At 40.9% G+C, this 25418-nt stretch overlaps 2 protein-coding genes across 3 annotated transcripts in view; one reads left to right on the top strand and one right to left on the bottom strand.

The window, feature by feature from the left end:
• Nucleotides 1-1808: 1808 nt before the first annotated feature.
• FAM81A (family with sequence similarity 81 member A) lies at nt 1809-18612 on the bottom strand. The gene is made up of 9 exons (XM_065688533.1): nt 18370-18612; nt 14520-14587; nt 13034-13307; nt 12134-12252; nt 5610-5739; nt 4319-4425; nt 3072-3207; nt 2501-2696; nt 1809-2092 (listed from the first exon to the last, which is right to left on the bottom strand). Exons 2-9 carry the CDS (start codon nt 14564-14566, stop codon nt 1953-1955), a joined length of 1149 nt encoding a protein of 382 aa, XP_065544605.1. The 5' UTR covers nt 14567-14587; nt 18370-18612; the 3' UTR covers nt 1809-1952.
• Nucleotides 18613-24667: 6055 nt separating this feature from the next.
• MYO1E (myosin IE) overlaps nt 24668-25418 on the top strand; it is an 82857-nt gene continuing 82106 nt past the window's right edge. For both annotated transcript variants that reach the window (XR_010614727.1, XM_065688826.1), the window contains exon 1: nt 24668-24749. Coding sequence is in view for 1 of the 2 variants with exons in the window: in XM_065688826.1 (XP_065544898.1) it covers nt 24747-24749 (3 nt within the window). In the remaining variant the exon portion in view is untranslated. The remainder of the gene's footprint in view (nt 24750-25418) is intronic.

Genomic DNA, 25418 nt, shown 5'->3' with positions numbered 1-25418 from the left:
CATACCAGATTCTCTCTGGTACAGATTTCCAATTGCAGAAGAAAAAAATTATAGGGGGTTTTTTCCATCTCTTGTTGCTTTTTTCTTTGTTCTTTTTTTATAAAATACTGGTGATGGCTTTTCCACAGCCCATGGCTAAATATTTAAGACTAAATAAGAATACAGACATGAACAAGAATGAATTTTAGAGACAATTCTTAAGAAATATCTGCAAGTATTTCCTTGTCTCCCTTTAGTGAACTGGTCTTTCCCCTTATCTGCTGTTGTAAATTTATTTCACAGCACATGAATGATACAAAACGGGAATAATGGGGGCAGTTTTGTTGTCAGAGAGCACTGGAAGCCAGAGTTGCAGAAACTTCCTCTATCTTTGGTACATTAGATTACTTGAAACTCTATAGGAAGTGAATATAAATTTAGGCATTAAGCCTGTAAAGGTGCATTTCGTTTTTAGACACTACACTGTCCTGCTGAAGTGGATGAGTTTAAGGTTTTCCAGTTTTGGTTTTTGTTGGGGGTTTTTTTGTTTGTTTTTTTATAAATATGACTCTGGGGGCCAAACCTCCTTTTCATGGAAGTGATAAGAAACTGGCCACTAGTTTTCCAAATAGGAATACGGTTTTGTAGTACTTGCCAAAAGAAAGGTCTATTAAAGACAGTGCAGAGACGTCCTAATTATTTATTTACTTTAACAGTAATGCTTGTGTAAATTAAAAGTATTTTTGTATATGAGTTGTTGTTAATAGTATGAATTAATAAGGTACTGGATTAAGTCTTTTATTCTTCACGAGTGCTTAATCCTGGCTGATTTACGAACATGAGGAGCAATATCAAGCTATGAATGAAGATACAAAATCAACATTTATATATTTTCCTGTCTAGATTAATACATATGCTGTATGGGTGCTGATTTTCATTATGTAATCTGGAATGGAAATAAGCACCATTATTATTTGGAAATAATGTGAAGACAAATAGCAGTTTGAATCTACTGAATTGTTAAAGTCTACTTAAATCTGAAGAATCTGTTGTTTCACTTCATGGAAAATTTCTAAGCAGATCACAAACTGCATTTTATTTTACATTACACTCTCCAGGCTGTTAGATTATCACCTTCTCTTTTGTTTTCAAACCTTTCAAAGTTATAATGAAACAAGTCACAGGAACACATGCCCAGTTATAAAATACTCATATGTACATCTTTGACCTTGTCTCAGCTCCACTTGGCTATTGATTTAAAGATATTACAATACAAGACCACGCAAGTTAAATTTCTTATGTTGTTGATAAATCATCTTCTACAACTACATTATATAACACTACTTGGTTTACACACACAGAGGATATTTGCAAAACTAAACAAAGGGTTTTTTTTCTGTTGGTATCTGAAAATTGGTCTGTTTCGTGCCAATTCTGTCTCCCCAGGAAGTCAGTAGTAGGGAAAGTCACTGTAAAATTGTCATTGACTTCAATCAAGTGATTTGTCTCAAGGTGGAGCACCTTGCCAGCCTGATGTCAAACAATTTGTGTCAACTTGTTTGTTGGGGAGGTTTTGTTGTTTGTTTTGGGCCTTTTTTCTCTTTTCTAAGGGGTGTGTGCAGGTGCTTAAATGTATGTGAGCGTATACTTGTCTGATCAAGGCTGTGAAACTGGAATGCCTTTAGCAAATCAGGTGCCAGCTTCACCAATATATTACTCCAGTTTTACATGGTGCTTAATCTCCTGAGAGCAACTAGAGTAGTGCAGTGGCAAATCAACACCTCATGCCTAAAAGCTTGTTGTCAGCTGATCTATGAAGAGCTTGCACTTACCACTTTGGGTAAACATACGGACCTGTGCAACAGCAGCATGTTGTTCGGTACATGCACTTAATTTGGATTACAGACTGGAACAAGATTACAGTCTGCCTATTTAGCCACGTAAACATTAATCTCTCTGCCAAAATTTTGCAGTCATGGTCCAGCCTCTCCCCATGTTGGAACCTCCTGCTTCAGTTGGTGGATCTGCTTCTGTAGTTCATCTCTGTCCAGCTTCATTTTTGCTTCTAGAACTTGCCGTAGAGACCCAATGCTCTCATAGATAGCTGCAAATCCTAATTGCAGGTGAGACTTAAATTAGTTCGTATTCAAAAGCAAGACTATTGCTATCTAGTAATAATGCTAGTAAAGAATGCTCTTCTTATCATGACATTCTGCTTTACACTAGGAAGATAGCAAAATAAAAACACGACTATAACCCTGTGCTGATGGCAGAACTGCGCCCGATCACAGCCAGCCTATGCCTATGTGTGCTCTGGGGAGAGCACTCCTAAGCTAACAAGATGTCACCTCTTGTTGCTGTGAATTTCGCCCTTGGTGAAAATCCTTTTTAGTGCCACAGGTGCAGCCATTACCTCTGCCCCAAGAGCCTTTAAACTACTTCAAAGGCATTTTGAATATTATTATAGGTGGCTCATTGTTACCTTATTTCAAAATAAAGAACTTCATAACTGTGGTCCTACCAGCATTAACTTCGGCTTTCATGTCTTTTATATCTTCATTTATCTCATTTTGAAGTTTGCCAATGCGAATATTTATTTTTTCTTCAGTCTGTTTTGCTTCATGTGCTTCCATGGTTATCTTCTGTATTTCTTCTATTTTGTCAATTTTCTCTGCCATTTGGTTGAATTTCATCTCTATAGCTCTTTCACTCATTTCCTGGAGACGGGAAAAGAATTTTAGTAATTTACTCTGCAGGTGAAATTACACTGGTCTTTCCCGAGTGTACAATAGATATTAATTTAATTCTCTTTTATGTGGAATTCAAAACTATAGAGAATTATTTTTTATTCAATGGTTTAAACAGACTTTATTACCATAGGCTAAAATACTGATCTATTAAGAAGTGGTCAGATTTATTTGAAGACTCTCAGGCTGTGGGGATGTTACGTTTGACATCAGTGAAGAGAATTATAAAAATTTTGAGGTCTGAAAATGTCACTCAAATAATATCTGCATTATATCATCTTAGATATTAATGATGCTTTTGAGTACTTCCTGAGAACATTATTAGGACAGTTGAACAAAACTTACAGTTTTTTCCTTGAAAGTAGATGAGAGTTGGTCAATCTTTTGCACAAGCTCTTTTTCAATCCTTTCGTGTTCCTGTTCCAACCAGCTACGTGCAGACAAAATCTGGCTGCTGAGTTCTTCAATAGCATTTTTTAATCTAAGAGCATAATAGAAATCAGCAGATACAAAAGAGAATAAAATTTGGTCATTCCGCTGTGACTGTTTTATGAATATGTTTGTTAAAAAAAAACCAACCATGGTAATGCAGTACATGCATGACACCGTATTAAGGTGAATCCTCAAACTTTTAAGGCTCCTAAATTGAATAAGGTGACATTGTTTTTGCAAACAAAGACAAAAGAGCACAATAAATGTATGAATATGAATATATATGTTCACATAAACATTGAAAACAGAATATAGTCGTCTGTTCAGGTTATAATCTTCGGGTCCATAGGTCTTAGATCTGAACAAAGATTTGATAACCATTTACTTTAGAGGCAGTGCTGGTTCATGCAGCCACACTTAACGTTGCCTGTCCCCAGATCAAGTTTATACTGACCAGTTCTGCCAGCGAAACTGTTTCTTTAGAAAGCCCTTTTTTCCGGTCAGTATTTGAAACCTGGATCTATTCCTTCATCTAGTTTGCAAATAGTTCTACTGATGTAACTGATAGGATTGTATGAGGCTGGCAATAAGCAGTAAGGAGTGAGGAGGTGGATGGCTTAAGCCACAACTGCCACTGCATGAAATGCCTGGAGAAGAGTTAATATCTGAATTGAGCATATCCCTATATAAAGTCTAGTAGTTGCACAGTAGCCTTATCATTAATAAGTTAGGTATTTGAGTTATATATTCGTATTTGAAGCAAATTTAAAGCAATAACACTTTGTGAATGCTGTGCCTCACTTCCTGGTGGCTTGAACTGAACTTTTTGTCTGCACTCAACAGCATTTGTTGCTTTGTACAAAAAGGCCACTCCTACAAAAATCCTTATTCGTGTTCTTTAATACAAGTTCTGTCTGAATACTTAACTGGGGATTTTGTGGGCTTTTCAGAATTACCTAACCACATTAGGGACTAAATTCTTGTTGAAAGCGAGTCCTCCTTGCCAGACCATGTGCTTTTGTAATATCTGTTGAGCACACATACATATTTAAACAGGTTCGTGCTTTAATAGACCTGAAGATTACAACAGTCAAACTTGGAAAACCGAGGACCCTTTCTTGCAAGGTGCATGGCAGCAGCCAGGTTTCCCAGGTACTCACTTCGTATCCAGAAGGTGGAGCTGTTGGTTGCTCTCTTTGTAGGCAATCTTCAGCTTTGCTTCCTGTTGCATTATTGATTGCTCTACTCTGCTCAGAAGATGAGAAATCTGAAACAAAATTCAGAATTTACAATTTTTCAACAGCATTTCATCACAATCTCGTCTGGGACGTTTTTGTAACGGTAGAGGAGATCTTAAAGAAGAGCCGTTTTTGCTGCCACTTCACAATTACTGAATTTGCATGTTTTACTTTATCATGAACAATGTATAATCTTGCAAGATGAAAGTATCAGTATTGTGAAAACTAATTTTTTAGCCATAAACAATTTGAATAGTCTTGCCTTGAAAGCATCTGCAAGCTCCCTCTCCTTGAGGTAGCTGAATTTATATGATCTATAGGCATCTGTGTTGCCACATAAGCAGAATAAACAAATGGCAAAGCACTCCACCAATACTGAGTGATATTCTTTATCAGGTCATGTATAGTGGCTCTGCAGTGATGAAAGTGCTGGGTTTAATTGGGGATAAGTCATTACTAGCAGAAACTATTTTTATTTTTAGAAAACATACTATTTTGTTCTGAAAGATTCCTGATAATGTGCTCCTGACATGCAAGTATACTGTACTGAGCCTTCTGAGAAAGGTAAAGTGCATTTTAACCATTTACGTGCTGCACAATGGAGGTGTAAATTACTTCTGTTGCCCAAGAAAATGGGAATGCCTTGAGAGGAGCTATGAAGAATCTTTCGCCTTAATGTTGTCTCTGCTTCTATCTAGTTCTCACTTTTCATTCTTGTACCCAGTGGAAGAGAAACCTGACAGACGTATCAATGGATTCACAGAACCCAAAACCAGTTTTGTTTTGCAGACCTTCAAAAATTACGATTAAATACATATAAAACCATCCTGGGAAGGCCAAAACATACAGGGGAAGACATCAACGCTTGCACTGTTGTAGCAGTTTTGTAGAGCATCCTTCTTGTGTTCACATTCCAACCTCAAGAAGCTATTCAGGCCAGTATTCGTTGACTTTTGTTCATTCCTAGAGTCCTTTCAGGTGCTTTGAAGTACTAGCCGCTTATACACAGCATGCTAAAGGACCTTTATTCAGTTAGACCAGTACAATAATGCAGCTAGGTATCAATATTCAATCTAATAAGGACTGTGAGCAGACACACCTCTCCATTTGTAAATCTGTGATCTCCCAGGATAATAACTAACAGTAATGGAGTCAGTGTGAATTGGACTATAATTCTTACCCATACATGGATTGCTTGGTCTAAATACCATACCTGTATTTCTGCTTCTTTGATTTTAGATTCCAAGATAAGCTTGGAGGTCTGTTGGTCTTTACTTAAGCTCTGAAGTCTTTCATAGGTAATTTTATGTTCTGCAGACAGTCTGGCTAACCCAGCATCACACCTGTGTGAATAAAATACCAAAGCAACAGCTGAAAAGACTGTAAGGTCCAGGCTTTTAAAGTTACCCATTTTAGACTGGGCATTTCTGTGAAATTGTTGGCTGTCTAGTGAAACCGTGTCTTTTGAGACTGTAAAAATGGTGATAGATCTCATAGCATTCAGCAACCTACTCCCAAATGGGACTAGAAGTCAGATAGTCTGACACATACGTTCCTGTCTTCTTGGCACTGACATAATATGTGTAGACTGTGTTGTTATCATTCAGGGGAATCACATTAGAAATGCAAAGATGCAGAATTTCAATACCGTCAATTTTGTCATACTCCAAAAGACATCTGTTAAGGTGTGTATGATTTCGCTTACATGATTAGAAGCCTAAATAATCAAGGACTATTTTTGTATTTTTGCAGCTGTGTTTCTCTGAGTTTTGAGTTCTTATTTTTATTTGTGAAATAGCAGTATACAATTAATATGTGTAGTAAACAATGTGCAGCAAATTTTATGGATATTAGACTTTATTTAGGTAAAACTATCATTGAAAGAAAAGGCAATTTTGTCTCTCAAATGCAGTGCTGGAACATAATTCTTGTTTCTTTTCTTCACACTGGAACATTTTTTGATGCTGTAACATTTTCAGGATAAATGTACTATAGAATATGTGCATTTTCTACCACATTTCAAAGCTGGTCAGGTGGATTTCGTCTACAGTAATACAATAAGGGCATTAACTGAGCTATAAAAATAGAAGTACTGTAATTTCAGGAGGAATACCTATGTGAAGTACGAGTCCTGCATAGTTTTTGCTAAGGGAAATAGTGTTATTGGCAGTGTTAGCAAATTTGATCTATGAAACTGATGGAGAACAGACAGCAGTTACAATTTGAGGGAGAAAAAGGCAGTAAAATGAAACAAGGCACCTTAAGTCATTACCTAAACCAATGACACATTTTAACCTCTTTTTCAGTCACATTTCAATTTGAAGCCTTTCATTTCAACATGCATTTTCATCACCTCGGTTACAGTAACTACCATTATCATTAAACATGAAGGGAAAGTAACAGCTAAAATGACAAATGGAGCATCTACTTAGTATTATGGTACAATTTCAATATAAAAATAATCAGTGATGCAACACAATCACAGACATTGTAAAACTTGTGAAAATTAATTTCTGGTTTAGCAGTTCAGCATTGTGAGAGCAATGGGTAATATCAGAGACATTAATATGTAAGAGACTACATATTTACATGGCTAAGGTTTACATGGCAGTGAACCATGAATTTGTAGGTCTTAAAATCAGACGGTTTCTTTAGAAAGGTGAGAGAAGCCAAATCTCTCAATGTTGGTACGAACAGAGAGACTCAGAGGAATGAAATAATCTTGCACCTAGTCACCAAAAGCCTCTGGGCTCACAAAAATGGTTGGCTTTGTTTCTCTGAGGCATAACAGAAAATGCAAAAAGCAACTGTAGCAAATGTAAACAGCAGGCATGTGTAATTGGTTTGAAGGCAAATGAGCGATTTGGGTTTAATCACAGTGCATCTCTCCTCTTTGCGTGACTTGGTTATGTGATCAGAGGGGTCATACAGTTGCATGGTAACCGGAACATTAAAATTCTGACTATATTAAGTCACTGTCAGCCTGGTATGTATTAATCAGATTATTTTGGTTTTCTACAGGGATGCTGTAGTTGGCACCCTTTTAAAAAAGTTGGACTAAAGCTTATATTCCACTGTCATGTAGGTATCCTGCTAAGTTTGGGGAGTTGTTAAAAAACAATATTCCATTTGAAGCAGTGAAAGAGAAGTCTTTTTGAGATCTATTGATATATATGTATCTATATATGCCAAAATGCATATATAGTACACACTCACAAACACCTGATTAATTTTGACCTGGAAGAAAACATTAGTGTCCTGCAGACAAAGAATGAGATTCTGATATATTAATGTGAGTATACACTTTGAGTTAAAAACTGAAAACAATTAAATAACTTCAGTCCATGCTTCCACTAGCTTTCAAATGGTAGAGAGGCAATAATAAGATGAACGTATGGAAGACTATGGACTTTTTGACTCAGGTTTCTACTGCATGATGGGTGAGAAGAAAATGAGCAATCTAAACACAAGGACACATCATAGTTTGGAATTTTTCCTCGTTAAAAAAAACCAAACAAAAAAACCCAACAAAACAAACAAATAAAAGGCACCAAGAAAGTCACATTTCCATCCCCACTGAACTTCCCACACCCCTGAAAGTTCTGCTTTGATAGTTCTTTATAGATCCAAGTTAAAATGGCAATAGAATTCTTCTTAAAAATAGAACTGAATGTTTCTGAACATTGGATTTAAATTCCTGGGTAATCTAATCAAACTGTCTGTATAAATTCAGCCAGTAGACTGTGGCTATAGATGGAAGTTGAAAACAGCTTTACGGGTTTGGTCATCTTAAAAGCACAAGGAAAGAAATGAGAAAAAGATTAAGATTTCTAGGAAGAATAATAGTTTAAAAATATAAGAGCTGTATATAAAACCATTTTGTATAAAGAAGTACATAATAAATCTGCCTTCATGTCTGAAATGCTGAACCTGGCCATACAAACAACCCAGTGCAGTTTTTCATATGCAATTACACAGATGCACTGTTGAAATGAGGCCAAAGATGCACTAAAATGTGTTCAGTTCACCAATGTTTGATTTTGGAGTACATTTTCTGGAAGTTCTGATTGTCAAGCTGTATGCTTATGTGAAATCAGTAAATGAAGAAGAGAGATTTCACAGTGCCAAGTATTATTCTCATTTTCAGAATACAGTATAATCCGAGGAACAAGTAATGTTTAATGTAAACAGTGAAATTACCAAACAACTGCTTTCCAAGTCATAGTGAGCAAAAGCAGTAGTTATTTTTCTGGCACACTGAGGAGTATTTTTGTTGTCTTTGATCTCTAGGAAATCAAAACACAATGGTTGCTCTATTCAGTATCACCAGGGACAAGATAAAGCTGAGGACTACATCAATACTCTGCAGCAGGATGCTATCTAAATATACTATAATGGTACATACAGATCTTAATGTTCCTGTTTTAGTGTAACAGGAGATGTTTCAGTTTAAATACGAGTGTTTCACTGACAAGTAGCTGAAGAACAAGTAGTGAAAGGAAAGTCAATGTGTAGGGGATCCACTGGACAAGAACAGCAACGCTGGTAGCTTCTGTGTAGCCTGGATCAAGGAGCCCAGGTCAGCCCTCATGATGTGCATCTCCTACACAGCAAGTAGCCAGAATGCAGCAGGTTTGTTATACTTCTGCAGTTCATAAATGCAGCACATCCCAGATGCATCAGACTCATTTTCTGTGCAGTGTAGGAAAATCTGCCTACATGTAATGAGTCCAGTGTGTCTGAAATGAATCAGATCTATAATGTATATAAAAATCATCTAAATATGCCAAGTAGGCCCAATTTGAATGTGCATAGCTGTCACTTCTCTGGATGTTTCATCTATCAGGAAGCTTCTAGAGACAGCTACTGCTATAGTTCTGACCAGGCTGCTGTATTTAAACTTTCCAGACAAATTAGCATAGTCCACAAGTTATTCTCTAAATAAATGATAAGGCTGTACTCATTATTGTAACGATCGAGTATAACTAGAAATAGAATCAGTAAATCTGTATTACATAAAATTGCCAACATCAGGGACAGGAGACTGGAGTAATGGATCTGTCGGCATCTGTCTAATTTTCTGCTGAATGTGTAACTGAATTCAATAGAAGTCATATTTTTCTTGAAGTCAGTAATAATGCTGATTTTTAGGAAAATTTACAGCATCATTCATGGTGAGCACTGCAGTGATGCTCTGCAAATTCAGCAATAAATTGTGCTTAATGAGAAATAGCCCACAGACATGAGCTGTAATGTGCATTCAGTTTTCTTCTGATAGTGATATTAGTTGATTCTGTGATGCAGGTGAGGTCAACTGTGAGGTCTGTCCAAATCTCCCTCTTCCAGAGCTGTGGGTAGCATGGTTTTGGAGCCGTGCATCAGAAATGCATGTGCATGTAGAGATCCCTGTTCTCATCATTAAAAGCATCAATCCTGAGGAAATAATGAGACAGTTGCTTGATTACATATTGACATGTTACAGAACACTTGGTGTTGGGAAATCAACACCAATCTCGCCATATATTGATGTTGAATAGGATGTTTAGTACGCATGTAGTTACTGGACCTGAAACTTGGCCAGCATCCTGAGATTGACACTAAAATTATTACAGGACCAAAAAGCTCAGACTCAGGTGATTTGCTGTCATGTGGTACATATAAACTGATTCACACCGATTGTCCATCTGCGTGCTTCTAGCCTAGAGCAACCATGATGTACTTGAAGTTAAATTAGCCTACTGTCACTGCAGCGTGAACCATACATTGTACCTTGAGTGTGGCTGTAAACTGCTGCATAGTAAGCTGGTAACCCACAGTAACTTGATCATGTTTCTAAGGTTCCACTCTCTGAACTCACCTGAAAGATATCAGGACTAGATGCTAAAGTTAAAATTACATTGAGTTCAGCTTATTTTACATAAGGAACCTTGGCTAAAGTAATCAGAAAGTGTTTATTCCAGGGAATGTTTTTAGTAAGTGTCTGTACAATGCCAGCAGCATAACAAACTGCCAACTTGACCATGATCTCCAGATACTGCTATAATAATTCACATTCTTTCTCAAAGTAGAGTATGTCTGTAAATAAAGGCAAATAGCTTTCTTCCATGGAATACTGCTTTAGCTTGCTTTCTGATAAAGGGAAGCTTATTTTCTTGCTCATTCAGAGATGATTTTTACATAGCATAGTCACAGAATCACTAGGGTAATGGTGACTAGAAGGTAACAGTTAAAGGACAATAAACTGATTCTCTTAGGGTAGTGAATACAAATAGCCAACATTTTTTGCACAATCTAACATAAGGCAAATTGGTATAATCTCATACAATTATCAGATGAATTGCAAGCCAGGCACAGTACATGGGTGTCGCCCCAAGTAAATAAAGGAAGAAATCCTGGCACAGTGTCTGCTAGTCCCACTACCAGTCATCATAGCAAGTACTTGGGAGAGGCAATGGTCCCATTGTAGAGCTTGTGCTGGCATGTGTTTGTTAACTTGAGTTGTGTTATTGAAAGTAAAGGCACTATATTTGGCTTTAGAAGGTGTCAGTGACTGTGTTGTTCCAAACATGGACTTCTCTCAGGATGTAGTATGATCTCAAACTGGACTTTTTAGATAAAGAAGCAGGAAGATCTAAGCATGTAAATGTCTCAGGAGGTTGTCAATGAAACAGCTATATATGTGTGTATATATCTCTCTATATATTTTTTCAGTCAATTTTGTTGTTTGACAAAATAAATGTCTAGTTCATTTCTAATGTCTAGTTCATTTATGCACTAAAGGATAGTGCAAAACAAAGTAAAAGTTCTCTAAAGTTCTTTACAAAATGGGCTGTGTATGTTAGTGGGAACTGCAAAAAAAAAAAAAACCCAATAATTTATGAGAAAACTTTAGTTCAAGGAAAATCGCTCCTGATTATTTCTTTTGGCTGTTGAAGGTTATTGCTAAATCAGTTGAAGTACAAGAAAAGAAAAATTGAAGGTTATCTGTACAATATAGACAGTAGACAATATAGACAAATTCAGGACAAGTAGACTTCCACCAGAGTTATGAGCCAAACTTATTTAGGCCAGATTAGGTCCTTTTTCTGTCGCTGTGTGTGTCATCTCTCTCTTTTGTGTTCAATTTTACAACCAGCTAAGCGAATGTTGTTAAACTGGAGTTTGTAAATGTGTTGTGGATAGCACAATGTGAGGTCTGTGTACTGGCACAATGTAATCTGGCGTTTCAAATAGCCTGTAAACCCTCTATTATTTTATAATTTTCAGTTCCTTACAAGTCAGTAGCCCATGCATTTTTTTTAATATGGCTAACCAGTAACTGAACACACAGATTTTTACTTCTAAGATATATGCAAAAAATGTGCAACTCTTCTGTTCTTTACAAGTGCAGATCATTCCATGCTGCCTGTATAATTGTGCTAATTTATTTGTTTCAAAGATAGGCCAGTCCAACCATAGTAGTCTTTAAAGCTGAACCAAATCCAAATTTCTAAGGAATTTTAGGTAATTTATGAAAAACTAATTTCAGGAATTTCAGGAATCAAGGATAACATTGTTATGTTTAACATGTAATACTGGAATGCAAAGGATTATTATTCATTTTCTTGAAAACACAGAGTAAAATTATCCCGGGAATTTTGCCAAAGTTGAACTCAGCCCATTGTCATTAACATTCATACTTCAAGATTAAAACAACATTAGCTAGTCCCCAAAATATGCTTCTGTGTTGACTTTTACCTTGCAACTCTTCCCCGAAGATCTCCTAAACCAGAAAGCTGCCGCATTTCCAGACTCTTCAGTGTAGAATTTGTTCCATAGCTGAGATTGTCTCTGACACGTATCTGTTCCTGCAGCATCTACAAAGCATTCATATGCAAATACAATCTCAGTATGTCACATTTAACGTACACTTAAAATGTCACTCATTATTTTTCAGTATTTCATAACATCAGATACAATTTCTTTATTACTTTATTAAAAGCTTTGTTTTGTCTTGAACCGAACCAGACACTTTTTAGGTCTTATATGTTTTTTTTTATTCTCAGTGTCCAATCTGCATATAAATACCATCACTTGCATTAAGTATGACTTGACAACAGAATGGAGACTTAACTATTAACTTTTATCCTTTTATTTTCCCCCACACACCCCTGTTGCTTATTGCAGCAGAGGTCAGGCATGAAGCCACGTATCTGCACGTGATTAGGTCATAAAAATGAGCAGTTGTGTTTGGCTGCTTGGTGTCATCTTTAAGTTGGAAGTGAAAGAAAGTTTTATTACAGAGCTAAGGCACTTCCTGGTGTTTATACACCACAGGCTTTGGTCTGAAGTTGAGCTGGGTATGAGTGTTGCATTAATTCATTTTTTTGAGGTTTTCCAGAGCAGCTTTTCAAAGCAAGCTTATTAGTACCACAAAGGTTTCTGTGTTTATATGCTAATATGCTGTGCTATCTTCATAGCCACCGAAAGAATTATGCAACTTGCAAGCAGTTTTTCAAGTTACAAAAACAATTCATAAGCTTGCAGGATCTTTAGACCTCGTCTGACCTTTAGTTATCCTGTGGTAAACTTTCTTATTAAATCAGAAGGAATAAGCAGCTGAGATGGCATTAGTCCTGTGAAAAATTCTTAACATACCTCAATGTCCCGATTAAGCTGCCTCACTATTGCCGTTATGTTTCGGATATGTTCCTCCAAGAGTTGCCTAGCCAACCGGTCACCCCCCCCTTTGTTCTGCATTCTGTGCAGAGTGGAAACAATGTCCTCCTTAATGCGAAAAGCGTGTTCCACAAGAGCCGCTGTTGTTTTCTCATGGTTTAGGATTCTGTCTTCCAGCTGATCCACCAGGCTCGCAGATGCCAGCGGGACTGCTGTCAGTGCCTGGCTATGCAGTGCTATGTTTCGAACCCGTCTAGTGAAGAAGAATATCCACATATTGTTAGTTTCTCACACACAACTCTGCAATGTTTTTCCACTGGAGAAAGTGCAATATTACCTTAGTAGCAGTATTGGGGAGAAGCACAAAATACTTACAGAGTAACCCACTCCTACAAATAAGTGTTGGCTACTGTGTCTATCATGTACAAAAGCAGGTCAGGCTCTTTTTTATATTCTTTAAAGAAGCTTAAAAAAGCAAAGGGTCTTAAGAAAAGGACATTAGCATTATAAAATTAGTTACAATCCAGAGCTATAATTTGGTTAAGAATCCAAATTCAAAACCTTTCTATTGTATTACAAAAGTAATGCTATTTGGCTCTACAGTAACTGCAGAAGGCAGATATTGCAAATTAAATGGAAACAGACCGAGATTAAAAAGGAGTAGCTTGTATCCATTCCTTTTTTTTCGGTCTCTATGGCTATTCTGTAATAAAGCTTGTTCCTCTGTGTCCTGCACAGAACCATATGCACATGTACTAACTGAGGAGAGACCAAAATTATGACTAGCTTCTCATAGTCTTGGAAGTCTAATTGTCCTCCAAAATAGCTTACATTTGGGTACCTTAAATAATTGTCTAGATTTTCCAAGAGTTCTGCACTGCGTAGCTTCCACGGAAAACAATGGAGCTCATGGGTGCTCAAAGTAAAAATTAGGCTGCTAATGCATGCAATCTTTTCCTGCTGCTATATTCTGTAAAGAGCAAAGAAAAATTTCCAAAGCATAGGTGGAAGATAACAAATTCAACCCCATTTTCAAAGACGAGATCGTTTTCTTGGAACTCTGTATTTACTGTGCATTCTCCATGTTGTTTCCTATTAATGAGCCAAATTAACAGTTTACTTTCACCATGATGATATTGATAGAGATGCATGAGGACTCCAGTAAAGGTCTCTTCTGACTCAGAGGTTTTGCACTTAGTCCATACTATTAGAAGACTGGCTGAGTATAGTGTTCTCAGACTTCTACTCACAGTTTAAACTATTTGATTTCTCTGGGAAAAGGTTAAGTAAAAGCTGAGTAAGGAATTGTGATTTGGGCCATGATTTGAATGAATCTACAGTATTTCACTTTGCTTTGCATACTAATGCCAAAGTCCCAAGTCACAGCATTACTATATATAGGGAATTGAGTGACACATAATACTTTGCAACATGAAGATTTTATTTTTTACATTCCAAACTGTACCTTTCAGAAGGGGCAAGAGTTGGGAAGATTGGGCTTCGCTGGGCCATTTTCTGGTCAATAATATATGTCTGTTGAAAAAGTACACATTGAATTATTTAATAGTTTATATCTGGCACTGAAACAACTAAATGCTTCTGTTTTAAGTGAACCTTTAATTAAAGGTTAAGATTATGCTGACAGCTTTGATCTCGGAATTCAGATATTATTTATGGAATAAATACAGATAAAAATTAATACAAAAGAATAGAAACAAAAAAAATTGCTAAAAAGCTTTTTTTGTAGGGAAAATGATACTCTTAAAAAAGGCACGGTTGGCAGCCTTGAAAGTGAAATCTGCTGTTGACCCACAGAACTGGTTTGGCAGGACAACGGCAAACAAACTTCTTGTCCCTAATCTCTCTGCTGGTCTCAGACATCATTAATCAATCAATAAAAAAGTAAGATCAACAGGATTATCATAAAGCTTAAAAAGGTATTGGCTAGAGAATGGAATAAAAATAGTTCATGACAGCAGATTTTTTGGGGTATCTTTCCTGTAAAAGCATTGGCAGTCAGAATCCCAAATAAAATGTGTGTCATCAGCATAGTTTAGCAAAACTGAGCCTTGCATTAACCTGTCTTCAAATCTAAATGGCCACGCTTTATGTTGTAAATGCTGTGATAAGAATATAAATTCTTATTTATGTAAATGTAAATGTGATAAGAATATAAATTCTAGTTTTAATTTTTAGACATAGCCAGCCAGACTGTGACAGACATTGCGGCAAGGCAGGTCTGTTAAGTAGCTTCAGAGGAACATTTTGGATATCTTACTGTGAGACCAGTACATGGCTAATAGCTTTGTTCATTGACAGAAATTAAGTTAATGAAAAAGATGGTATCCTCAATCAAATCCAACTATTCTGCCTTATATAAAACAAATAAACATTAACTACAAATAGGGTGAGCATGGCCTGAACCTGAATTCCTTGGGAACCTAAAATCTTTACTGAAAACTAAAGACTGATGTATGAAAAGAATTTTGCAATTGCTGATGAAATCTGGTGTAATATGCTGTACAAACAGGAAAATAGGATTGTTGACACAAAATAGTCAAATACTGATGGTAAAGAAGTGATAGGACTACCCTCAGAGATCTCAAAATGCCAAGCATGTTTGTGCTTTAGAAATGTATGAAAGCACTGCCTAAAAGCAGAGAGCAAACATTGTCACAGTATGTGTGTTCTATTTATAGCACAGTGCTTCAGAAACTACAAATTAGAGAAAAATAGTTTTGAGAGAAGCTGGGTTGCTGAGCAGCAGTGACACTAGACTGCAATTTAGAAGGTCTGATTCTAATTCCTTGCTCAATCCCTGGACAAGTTGTTTCTATATCTCATGATTCTATTTCCCTTTATGGAAGACAGAGATACCTTCCTTCTTGTTTAAGTTCTTTCATGCCTATAAGTAAAACGCACAGTATAAGAGCTGGCTATTGTCTTGGTGAATTCTGCTTTCAAAGTCCTGCCCAGGCCCTGACTGTCCAGTCCCACAGCCTGTTCCTCACACTCGTGGTTTCCCGGCTGCTGTCGTTTAAACAATGCAATTGCTCTGCAGGGCGTCCCTGCTGTGCGCAGCGTTGCACGGTACAGTAACGGGGCACCTCTCGGTAGATCTGAGCTCATTCACTCCTAATCCTCTGGGCCATAATGTGTTTTACTGATCTCGATGCAATGTAGCATTTAAATACAACTTGATTATAGACTCAGGAATATCCCACTGATTTAGAAGAGCTATGCATATCACAGCAGCAAAGCACTGGATGCTACCTAGAAAAACGAAGAACAAATATTAAAGTCTGTACATCTAGCAGTATCTTAGTGAAATACACCTTATAAAAAACAGCCAAACAAGAAAAAACCCTTGACTGGATGGTAGTAAGTGTTGTAAATAAGTAAGTGTTGTAATCTCACAACCTTCAGTATTCCTTTATTATTGATTGAAAAAAATAGAAAATGTTTGCAGCAGAGCAAGCACAGGATTGCTTGAAGGTTTTATTTTTTTTCTGCCAGACTGCATTAGACATGCAGCTAAATGCAAATGTCTGGAGAAATTGTGCCTGTAAAACTGAAGTTACACAGATGGACTCTCATTCATTCGTTCCTGCTGACTGAAGCACATCACTCAGTACAACAGTGAAATACCCCATCATTTATCAGATTTCTTGATCTCATCTAACATCCGGAAAGGATGTGTTAAGACCTTGCTCAGCAGTTGTAAAAAAGCTTTTCTGCAGCTTGGAGATATTTACAGTAAACAATAACGGATTAGGTGTCAGAACTAATGACAGACTCCCTCTTTATGAGCACAATACTGATTTAGAATCATAGAACAGTTAGAGTAATAAATATAAAGGAAAAAAGAATACATTCTGTGCCTAGATTCAGAGGAGTGTAATTTCACATAGCTCTGATTTTAGTGGCAGTAAACTGGAATCAGGTTGGATACCAGTTCAAATACAGGTTTCAGGTGCTTTATATTTTTTACATGTTATCTCCTGCTTGACACTACTATAGCAATTTAAATCACGACGTATTAGCCAGCAATTTTTGTTGATTGATTTAATTTACTGAATATTCCAAATATACTTGTCACATGGACAAGGTTTTCCCAGTTCTAAATGGTATGCCTGATTGCCAAAAGCAAGAGTTCAGCTGATACATAAGGCAGCTTTTCCGTATGACCTCTTTATCATTTCTTCATGTCACTGACATCAGACATGTAAAAGCTTGGGAAAAAAAACATACATGGGACATGCTGAAGAAACACTTTTAGCAATGCAAAGTTCATTCCTTGCTATTTGTACTGTGGCAACCCTTGCCCACTTCAGCAGACTGCCTCGCATGTTTATTTTCTGTGGGTTTTCCATTTCTCCTGTTTTGAAGGATAATCACATCTGTAATGTTCATTTCTCCATCTTCCATGAAAACCTGTGTCAAATACTTGCTGTAATGTCAGTGCACGTCAGAGTGGTTTTCACATTCATTCTCACAATATGCCTGGGTGGTGGGAAAGCATTATTTTTCCTGAAAATACTATTTTCCTTCTGTTGCTGGTCAGGAAGTGAAGCACGTGGGGGCAACGTGACTTGACACAAGTTGCATGGGAATCGAAGCAGACTGAAATTACCTGCCTAGGCAAACACTTTAATCACTCTTTTCTTCTGAAAATAGAAACCACTTTGGTTGCTGTACAGTATGGCAGCACTGCCCCGGAGCCGCAGATCCTGGTGTTACTCTGGAGCACTTTGGGGCGACATTTTGGAGTACATGAGAAAGCCCCTGTGTCACAACTCGGCAAAAAGATGGGTCAAAACCTGATGTATCAGTGCGTCACGTGAAACAAACCCTTGCAAAACCCCTTTGCGCTGCCATGACGTTCTGTGAACATGAATGCGGTGTGCGGCGGAGTGCGGGGCGGGGGCTCCCCCCTGGCAGAGAGGGAGCCGTGCCAGCTCCGAGCCCAGGCTAAGGGTGCTCTGAGGAACGCGCCTGCCCAGGTGCTTGGTGCTAACGCAGCCATGCAGCATTCGGGGTGCGAGCTGGGACCCGTTTCGGCGGCACGCCGCGGGGATGCTCTGCTCCGCCTGCACTCGCCTCGCCCGCGGCTCTGCCGCGCAGACAGGCCCGGGCGCGCCGGGGGCACCCCGCGGTGCGGGGGTCATCGGGAATCGTGGTGAGGGCTGTGAGACACGGGATAGGCGACAGCTGACAGGACACCGCGGCGCAGACACCACTCTACGGCCATGCAACACGGAGGGACAGAGCTGGGACAGACTCGGCGGCGGGCGCAGGGCGCTGCGCGCACTCACCCGTGCTGGATCAGGGCAGGACAGCGCTGCCCATCTTTCCCTGCATCCCAGCGGCCGGCTGAGCCCCGCTCCTTAACGCGCTGCCGCCGCTAGAGCAGCCGTTGGCGAGCCTTCGCGACTGCCTCCAAGTAGCCGGGGCGTCCGTCCGTCCGTCCGCCCGTCCGTCCGCCCGCAGCGCGGGGCCTCCGCCCGCCCGCCGGGCTGCAGGAGCGGGGCGGCCGCCGCAGGCCGGGCTGCGGGAGCGGGAGCGGTTGCCAGGACGCCGTCGCCATGGGAACGCGCTCGCTGGGGGCCAGCGCCGCGCGGCAGGCGCGGGGGGGGCACGGGATAGGAACACGTGAATATTCCAGCCGCCAGGACAGCCCCCTCGGGCCATCGCTTCCGCTCGGGGTGCGCAGCGGTGCGGAGGAGCGACGGAGAGAGCCCGCAGACAGCGGCTGGGGTCCCTGCGGCGGGGGCAGCCCCGGAGCTGCGGAGCGGGGCCGGGCCTGCGGCTCCCGCAGCAGCGCACGGCCTCCAGAAAGAAAGTTCGGTGCTGCCAAAGCAGTAGTTACTCCGAATGACTAATGGTGTAAAAGAGCTGAGAGTGTGACTGAAGTACGGATTTTTCCACAGCATATAACAAATCCTGATAGAATACAAGATTGTTAAAATCAATGACAAATAACAGTTTTGTTTATAAGATTTCTGGGTCATCTTTTTCAAACAAGATCTAACGTGTAGCTTCAGTAAAGCTTCACGTATCACAGCAAAGATGATCTGTCCTTTGCGCAGCAGAGGCGCATGATCCAAGACAAAAACAAAGTCCTTAGAGGGTGTGTCTGCCTGCACTTTTGCTTCCTGCCTACGTCATTCTTTGGATTTCAGTACAAACCACCTTGGGTAAACAAAGGATAAGTAAAATCGCAGACAAACTTACAGCATCAGGTCCCTCTGAAATAGCAGATTGTCTCTGGCTTTGGTTAAAATACATACAACATCTACTGTTGTATAGGGGAAACACTGCAGGACTGGGGACCTGGTAGTAGATGCAAAGGATAAAAGTGTTAAAGCATACACATATTATCGTAAAAAGCAAGGCAGGGCTGAATCCACACTCTGATTGACCTATTTATTTTAAAGTGATTCCCACATCAAAGGACTGGCCCAGAAATGAAACATGCCATAGCTGCTTTCAAAATAGGATAGTTACCAACTGAGAATCATTCAGGTTAGCATAGACCCCAGGAGGACACTTGGCCAACCTCCTGCTCCAAGCGAGGTCACTGATGAGGCCAGATGCAGTTGTTGAGGGATTTATCCAGCCTGCTCTAGGAAAACTCCAAGAATGGAAATGTCCAGCATGATATTTCTTGCTTTTTGGATATTAAGTGTTTTCAGGAGGTTGTGCATCTGCAGGAGTAGGGATTGAAAGCAAATTGTTATTTAAAGCAAATTGGTTATTTTAATTTACAAATATGTCGACATCTGTACCTCCTACTGCAGTCTTGAAAATAACATTAACAGGTACCTCAGTACCTGCTCTCAGTCCACTTTGTCCCTATAGCCTGTGTCTGACAACGCAGTTCAGCATGGCAGGGGACGAAGGATGGGGAGCTGACATGTGAATGCTTGTCTGCTCTTGCACTCTTTCCTAGTCACCTGTACCAGCCACTGCCTGATACAGGACACTGAGGTGAATGATCTTTGGTTTGACCCACCCAAATGTTGTTTTCATTTTGTGTTATCAGAGATCATTATTTTTATACTTACATCGCTTCCTTGATGGTTCTATCTAAAACAGTACTAAACTGTTGTATTTTCTATCATTACATCTTCTGTGTAATTGATACTCAATACATAGATTTATTCTCTTAAAGGCCAGTTCAGATCATTTTCCTTATCAAAGCACAATATCAACAATAATGTTAATTTATTCTGGAGTGTTCAACTGTCTCACTCATGAATGGAACCCCGTTTTAAATAATCACAGAATTACAGAATGGAGCAATTTAGGCTGGAAGGAACCCTTAGAAGAGAATCTGTTCCAACTCCCAGTTCAAAGCAGGGCTAATGTTGATGTTAGATCAGGTTGCTCATCATAACACGAAGTTTTGATCTTAAAAGCTTGTGTAATGTTTCAAAAAAAGTCTCCCTCTGATGAAGAAAATAACCCAAACAATTCTTGTACTTTTGGTGATGTGAACCCACAGCTTAACTGAAGTCAGTCACAGGAACACAGGCAGCAAATCTCCTCGGTTTCTGCGTTCCTGTGGACTTCTTCCAGATTTATACCAGCCTTGCAAATAACAACATTATTCATACATTTTGGTTTGCAGCTAGAGAAAAATTCAACTCCATGAATTCTGAATATCTCTTATGTATTAATCAGATCCAGAGCCAGAGAGACACATGTTGTTTATCCTCCAAAAAAACCCCACCCCAGACAACAAACCACTGGCTGAAAAGGGCTGTTCACTTTGCTACTGTACTTTTTACTGTAGTGGTATTTTAGATGGACATGTTAAACATGATAACAAGCATATCTTCTGAACAGGTATGCTCCTCTAATTTAAGGCAAACAAAAGAGACGAAGGAAGGGAGATACTGTGTTAGATGCAGAGAAAGGTAGTGAAAGAAAGCTGAAATTATTACACTGTTTTCCAACATGGAAAACTGTCCTAATGACTGAAGTGATTTCATCTCATTTTGAGTAAAAAACTCCTGCCTTTGTTTGATACATGCCATTTTGTTTGTCACTTCATTTTACAAGAAGAAATTGCTGAATCCATTCTTTATTTTCTGTAAGTAGAAATCTGCATTTGACAAATGTAGCTGAGGGCAGAATGTAACCATCTGCATTTTAGCAGTAAGATTATAAAGTGTCTGTTTATTCCTTGGAAATCAGATACAGCAACAAATTGCATTGAATTTTTAATTTTATACCGTTTGTTTTTCTGTGACACAAATCCTTCATCTTTCCAAGAAATACCAAATTGTGTGGGTTTCTGACTAGAACTACGACGTCTTGTTAAGGGCATTAAGCCTTGTTTTAGTGGCTTTCAGGCATTAATTAAATGATTACTTAAGTTATTCTGGCCAACAGAAGACAAATGCATGGTTTATAAAACTTACTCTGAATACATTTTGTAAGGAAGAGGAAAGCAGCAATGCCTTTTTTTTTTTTTCTTTGCTGTCAGTTTTACCCACTTAGAAAGCAGTCAGGGCACTGTGTATTTCATTAGGATTTCTCATCTTTTCCAGATTCACTGGCTTCTCATAAGAATTATTTCTTTCTGAAGCCACAATAATATTTTTGGAATGGAGGACAAGGAAAAGTTGTATTCTGTGGGCTTCTAGAGGTAAGGACCATGTTCTTTTTTCAGACAGTGTAGTCCTTATACATTTCAGCATCAGTGCTGGCACCCTGTGTCACTCAGACAGTGGGCAGCTGGAGTAGTGTGAGTTACCAGATGCACTGTGGAGGCAGCAGCTTCTCTCTTGAGGCACTGCATGGTGTGACGTGGGCCCCATAACAGATGATGGCAAAGAGGCTGTAGTCACTCCCGTAGCCTGTACCCACCTCGGACAGAGTCCCGAATGCCAAGTCAATAAAACCTCCTCAGGCACTGAAGTGAAGCTTGTCCTTAAATGTTTTCCTGAAGCTTAGCACTAGCGATCAGTATCAGGAGGACCAAGTGCTGCAACGGCTTGCAGCCAGAAAATATCCTCAAAATAATTCTCAATGCTGGCACTTCTGTGCGTGAGCTGGTAGGTGTTAGTAACACAACACAACTCTGTCAGACAATACACGCACTGAAAAAACAGATGCAAGGTCTTGATGCAGGGACTTACATCTTTTCAAGTTAGGTCTTTTAAAGGTAACCTGTCCGTATGAATGTTGTGACAGACATTTCACGGCTTCTAAGTTTTGTGCATAATTTGAAAGTACAGAGAGTCCTTTTTACTCCACTGGAGCTCCCCAAGACGAAAATGTGGGTTCTGGGTTTCCTGGAGATGACTATGACACATTATGGGCTGGAGGAGCCCAGGCATGCAGAACATTCAAATACACCACCACTGACATTGGAAGGGAAGTGCCTTCCCCTGCTTCTGAGCATGGCTGTTGAATAAGTATAATTCACTTAAAACAGTCAGCTTGGGAATTAGATGTTTATCATTAAAATAAGCGGATTCAAATGAATATGTTTAGAAGCATGAAAAGAGTTCATTGTAAACTGGACTGTGCTTGGTACACACAGAGCTAAGCAAAGGTTCCTGCAGACGCAGAGCACTGATACCTTTGTCCCTACAATTTTTGTTGAAAACCATCTTATAGTCCATCTAGAGTAGGTGGCCCCCAGCAACACCCATAAACTGCAGCGAGCTCAGGACCAGTTTCTCCATTAGCTCTCCAATGTGAATGCACTTTTTTACTCTCCTCTTACAGCCTAGTTCCTCAACTTTTTTCATAACTTTTTTCATACAATATAGATGTTGTATGTAAGGAAGTAAGATGTAAGTAATTAAGATGTAAGATGTAAGTATGTAAGTAAACACACATACATACACATATGTCTGTCTTAAGAAAATTAACCTGGACATTAAAAAAGACCCGCATCCAAAGCAAATAGGAAGACCCCTACCAAACCAGTATAGATTCTCTTTTGTTTCTCAGCCTTATATTCACTCTTGGGATTCTTACAGGATTGTTTTTTTCCACCACTTTTTAGCACAGTCTTATAAATTTATGTAACGTTTCCATATTCAAATGAAATACTAGGCAAACTATTTTTGTCCTATTTCCATAAAATTGCTGTTAACTTCTGCTGGGAATCAAAGTGTGAAACTCGTGTGAAATTTTGCTCACTTCTAGCATTATCTAGCATTATGGCTTTGCTTTAATAGCTATTGTAGCTCATATTCACCACCAGTTACTTTCTCAATGAAAATACTTCCTACCTCTCTTATTGATGTCAGCTAACATACAATCCACTATGGAAATCCCAACCTTCACATGATCAGTAATCACACAGTGCTGTAAACCCAGCTGAGCTGAGGAAGTGTTTTGGTATTCTTCAAACCCAAGGATTGCTTCATCAATCAGCCCCCGGGGCTGTTGTGTTTCATGCAAACCACCGGAGTGTGTGGAGCCCAGGAAGGGGCCAGATTAACAGTTTAAATTTTGTCCCATTGTATCGAGCACATCAGGGCGGTTTGAATTTGTAACACTTCATCAGCCGTGTTTAACGTCTGGAGACCAGCATGCTGATCCTGCTGCCACGTCCAGAAGGACAAACCCGCTGCCCTTCCTCTGTTCGGGCAGGTCTGGCTGCAGATCCAGCACCTGCCCTAGAGGAGCCAGGGCAGCTCTCCAAAAAGTTGGAAGGGAATCCGCTTATGCCTAGTGTCTGTATTGATGTGGAAGCTGGTCTGTATGTTGTTTGTTTATAAAAACAAACAACAACAATGGAATAACTATATTCTGTGTAAACCATTGGGTTTTTTCCCCCCTGTAACTTTACTTGGTTTTCAATAAGAAATGAACTAAACCGAGTAATACCTAATGATGAAAACCAGGAACTACACCTATCGAGAGTGCTTTTCAAGGTGGTTAACAGATGACTCAGTGTCTGGCTGTTGTTATGACTGTTACATTATGGTATTCCCATTTTATTTATATTCTAGTTTAGGAGTGGCGGTTAGAAATCCGCGGAAGTCAACCCAGGGCTTCGAGCCCGAGGAGGGCAGTTTGTTAGCAGGACTGCAGCCCTCGGCTGTGGGTATCTGTACTTTGGTCCTTAGCAAACGCAGTCCCCGGGGCTTGCCCTGGTTGTGTTCTGGTCAGAACGACGATGAGCAGCCGCGGGCGGGCGGGCGGCAGCGGCCAGCGCCCGGGTTCGTTGCGCCTGTGAGCCCGCACCTCGGCCCGTTTCGTGCCCCTTCGGCACCGGGGGCTTTGTGCTTCGCCGGGGGCAGTGGGTGCGTGCGTGCGTGCGTGCGTGCGCGGGGCGGAAGCGCCGGGGCCGGTGCCCGCGCCGGGACGTGCCGCGGGGGCGGCGGCGCGAGGGGGCGCCCGCCGCCGCGCCGGGATTCCCTCAGGGGATGACGTCCCGGCGCGCGGCCATTGGCTGTGGCGCGGCGAGTTCTCCATTTATGGACACGTCGCCCGCGCGGCCGGCGCGGGGCCGTTGTTGCCGCCGCCGCCCGCTTTTATCTTCCCTCCGCTGGCGCGAGCCCCGCCGCGCCCGCGCCGCCTGCGCCCCGCCCCGGCCGCGAGCTGCGCGCGCGGGGAGGGCGGGCTCGCTCCCTCCCCTCCCTCCGCTCCGCTCCCCCCGCCCGTCAGTCCCGGGGCGCCGGCGAGTCTGGGCAGAGCCGCGGGCAGCGGAGCCGCCGCGATGGTGAGCGCGGAGCGGGGCGGGCGCGGGCGGCTTTCGGGGGGAGGGGGGGCCGTGCGGTGCCGGCCCCGCGGGGGGCGCGCGGTTGTGTAACCGGCGCCGTCGTGGGGGGACTGGGGCCGAGCCAGGCACTTGCCGAGGAGCGGCCGGCCCCGGGGGCCCCGGGTCGGTGTCGCCGCCGGGGCAGTACGGGCAGCGCGTCCCGGCGTTTGTCGCCCATTGTGGTCTAAAGAGGTTTTGAGCGTCGGTGTCCTCAGGTAAGGAAAACTTGGTGTGAAGGTGGCGCCGAGGCGTTGTTGGGCAACAGGTGACGGATCCGCGCTGCGGAGGGCGCTTCGTGAGGGGCTTCTGCCTGGGGGCCACCCCTGGCTGCTGCCTCGCGGCTCTCGTGTCCCGGTACCGGCGTCTGCCCCGGCCGCCTGCGAGCGGGTGCCGGGCGTCCGGCGGCGGGAGCACTTGACTCGGTGCCGCAACCGCAGCTCCCGAAGCGGGCGTTCGGGTACGGCAGCTGCGGGTTCTGCCTGTTGAACGCCCGTTGTGATGAGGGGCCGCGGTATCACCCAAACGTATCCGTGCTAGGGTGAGGAAAAACTGAGGTTTAGGAGCTGAGCTCTATTTGTCTTTAGTGATTGACTCCTGATGATTGATAATAGCTTTCATAGTGAAGTAATC

This window comes from Lathamus discolor, chromosome 8 (genome assembly GCF_037157495.1).
Source record: "Lathamus discolor isolate bLatDis1 chromosome 8, bLatDis1.hap1, whole genome shotgun sequence".
In the NCBI taxonomy this organism is placed as follows: Eukaryota; Metazoa; Chordata; class Aves; order Psittaciformes; family Psittacidae; genus Lathamus; species Lathamus discolor.
The sequence above is the reverse complement of the archived record's forward strand: the minus strand, read 5'-3'. Positions and strand labels throughout refer to the sequence as shown.